The sequence below is a fragment of the Myotis lucifugus genome, unplaced genomic scaffold (genome assembly GCF_000147115.1).
Source record: "Myotis lucifugus unplaced genomic scaffold, Myoluc2.0 scaffold_22, whole genome shotgun sequence".
Taxonomy (NCBI): domain Eukaryota; kingdom Metazoa; phylum Chordata; class Mammalia; order Chiroptera; family Vespertilionidae; genus Myotis; species Myotis lucifugus.
The window spans coordinates 7,952,298-7,955,543 of record NW_005871070.1 but is presented as its reverse complement, the minus strand read 5'-3'; the positions used below and the strand labels follow the sequence as shown (position 1 = coordinate 7,955,543).

General features: G+C 36.4%; 1 protein-coding gene across 7 annotated transcripts in view; it reads right to left on the bottom strand.

Annotated features, from left to right (window-relative positions):
- HECTD1 (HECT domain E3 ubiquitin protein ligase 1) overlaps positions 1–3,246 on the bottom strand; it is a 94,541-nt gene that overhangs the window by 65,123 nt on the left and 26,172 nt on the right. For all 7 annotated transcript variants that reach the window (XM_023751537.1, XM_023751541.1, XM_023751538.1 and 4 more), the window contains exon 2: positions 1,386–1,620. In XM_023751537.1, the coding sequence (XP_023607305.1) occupies positions 1,386–1,620 (235 nt within the window). The remainder of the gene's footprint in view (positions 1–1,385; positions 1,621–3,246) is intronic.

Below are 3,246 nucleotides of genomic sequence, written 5' to 3'. Positions count from 1 at the left end.
CCCTGCCTGGTCCCTGGGTCTCCTTCAGATCCCCTTCTCTCAGACAGTGCCAGGCCAGGGTGGGGCCAGGGTTGGGACCAAGCCCCACAGCTGCCCCTCTCTCCTCCCCTTTTTGTATAATTTAATAAAGAAATGGTCGCACTTCAAAAAAAAATACTTTAAATTTATCAATTTCATTATCGAATATGGGAAATATAAATACATTTAATCTCTATAAACAAAAGATCTTCAAGGGTTCTCAATAAGACTTGTAAAGGGGTCCTGAAACAAAAAGTTTGAAAACTGCTGACCTAGAACAAGAATCATAAAAAGAATAAAACAGGAATCATAAGAGAATCATGTAAAATCCAAATGTGTTCGCAAATAGTTCCAATAAACTAGTGACCCAATACTGATGCTTTTAGAGTTCCAGAGTTTGTAATTACCCCACCAAGAATAAAACAGCTAATTCTAAAAGAATACAGCAAAATTGTTAAAGCCATAGGCCCTAGAACCAGATTTTCTAATCTTCAAATGCGTGATCTTCAGATCTTGGCTCTGCCACTATGTGTATCATCCCCAGCTAGTCATTTAATGTCAGTATGCTTGATTTTTTTTCACCTCTAAAAGAGAAATTATATATTAGTGGCACCAACCACATACAAAATTGTCATTAAGATTAAATGAGTTGGATAAAGTTGTACATCTGAAATTTATGTAATGTTATTAACTAATATTACCCCCCCAAAAAAATTTTTTTAAACCAATTAAGTGAATTAATACATATTAAGTGTTTCATATGACACTGGCAATAGTGGTCAGTGTTATCTGTTGTGCTGGTGGTTTTTACTATTTTCATACCAGGTACAATATCATTCTGGCTGGGAACAGGGACAACCTATCAAAAGTATTAGCAGCTACCAGAACTGAAGAGCATTGAGGCAGCAAAGAAGAGCATTACCAGTAACCTGCAATTTTCCTTCAAAGATAAGATTTTTTTTTAAATCCTCACCTGTGGATATTTTTTCCATTGATTTAAGAGAGAGTGGAAGAGAGGGAAAGGAAGAGAGAGAGAGAAACATTGATGGACAGAGACACATCCACTGGTTGCCTTCCGCAACCCGGGATTGAACCTGCAATCAATGTGTGCCCTGGGGGGAAAATCAAACCTGCAACCCTCAAAGAAGGGGGTCACGCTCTGATCACTTAGAGCACTCATCCCCCTAGATTTCTTTCCCAACCACATGGAATCTCCTTGATCCACAAGGACTGTGATTTCCACTGTTCTCAACCGCTCTCAATAAAATAAGACTGATAATGGGGGAAAAAATTTTATTTCATTAGCAAAATATATTTTTTATTCTTTAAGTGATCTTCAAATGGGCCAATAAAGAATTAAGACTTACCTTTACACATTGTTCAGCTAAGTCTCTGCTAGTCCTGTTGTTAAGTTCTACCACAACCAAACGATTACAAAGTGCTTTTATAGCTCCATCTACCCCAACAATCCTTCGGGTGCATTCTGCAGATACATCTAGGTAGTATGTTATGGCACGGGCTGTTACCTCCAACACATTGTCTGGAGCACTTTCGTCAAGAAAAATTTTGCAGAGGGCTGGTAAGAAAGTGCGAGGAGGACATCTGCAGTAAAAGAAATCATATTATACCTAGAATTAGTAAATAATTAACATTAAAATAATATTAAATAATAGATAAAACTATGTAACATATCATGTTCATATTGGATCGCCTGTGTATTAGGTAATATTTCCCACATTGCTTTTAATCTCCTAGCAATATTCACATGCTAATTTCATCATTGCTGAAAATATCAAGTATAAACAATTTAAAGTAGCAGCATTAACTTGAAACCATGTTTAAAAAATTCCTATTCAATACTCAGCTTGAACATCAACCCTCTTGATGTAAAACCCTCCCTAACCTATCCAAATAGTTGTGGTACTTTCATGTTCCTCAAACCTCATAAAAACAGTGCCTACACTGTTTAATGTATCAATTTATTTCTTTATTTACATTAAGAGTTTCTGAAGGCCAGGGACATTCTTCAATTCATATTTTATGGGAACAAATGTTGATTTGGGGTTTAACAGACCAGGTTAAAACACAGAACAACAGCTATGTAACCTTTCTGGTCCTGTTTCCTCATTCATAAAACAAAGATAATATCACCTCACTGGTGTGTCTTAGTGATTGAGCGTCCACCCATGAACAAAGAGGTCACTAGTTTGATTCCCAGTCAGGGCACATGCCCAGTAGAAAGCATGCAGGAGGCAACGGATCAATGATGTTTCTCTCTCATCAAGTTTCTATCTCCCTATCCCTCTCCCTTCCTCTCTCTCTAAAAAGCAAAAACATAATTTAAAAAAAAACAAAGATAAGATCTTATCAATCCCTAATTTATATGGATATTATAAAGATTGAATGAAATTATATACATTAAACATTTAGCAAAGTACCTTGTCACAATATTAAAATAATTAATTTTAGCTACCCTTCCCTCCTATGAACAGTCTAACACATGCTATTATTAACCTGAGTAAGACAGTTTTATCAAAGCAGAATTTGAGTTATCAATAATATCCCAAAAAAATAAAAAAAAAATAATATCCCCTATATTTTAATCAACATTTACATAATTTACATTTAGTAGAAATCTTAGTATATGACATCAAATACATTATTCTAACTCTTTGCATATGGGCTACAAATAACACAAAACAGTGCTCTCCATGTTTTGGTGAAATTATTTTTCCTTCAATTCTTTTTTTTTTTTTTAATATATTTTATTGATTTTTTACAGAGAGGAAGGGAGAGGGATAGAGAGTTAGAAACATCGATGAGAGAGAAACATGGATCAGCTGCCTCCTGCACACCCCCCACTGGGGATGTGCCCGCAACCAAGGTACATGCCCTTGACCAGAATCGAACCCGGAACCCTTCAGTCCGCAGGCTGACGCTCTATCCACTGAGCCAAACCAGTTAGGGCTTCCTTCAATTCTTAATGTGTGCATATCTTTAGCAACTTTTTAAAACTATCTGTATGAACTTCAAGCAGCTCTACCCTTTAATATCTACATAGATGATCTTAAGTTAAGATAATCTATGCAGCAGGAATTTATCACAAAGATTTTAGAAGCTATCTTGCATTCAATGACTGACCAGCCACTGATTAAACACAGGTGGTTTTATTAACCAACTAGAGGCCCAGTGCACGAAATTCGTGCATGGATGGGGTCCCTTGGCCTG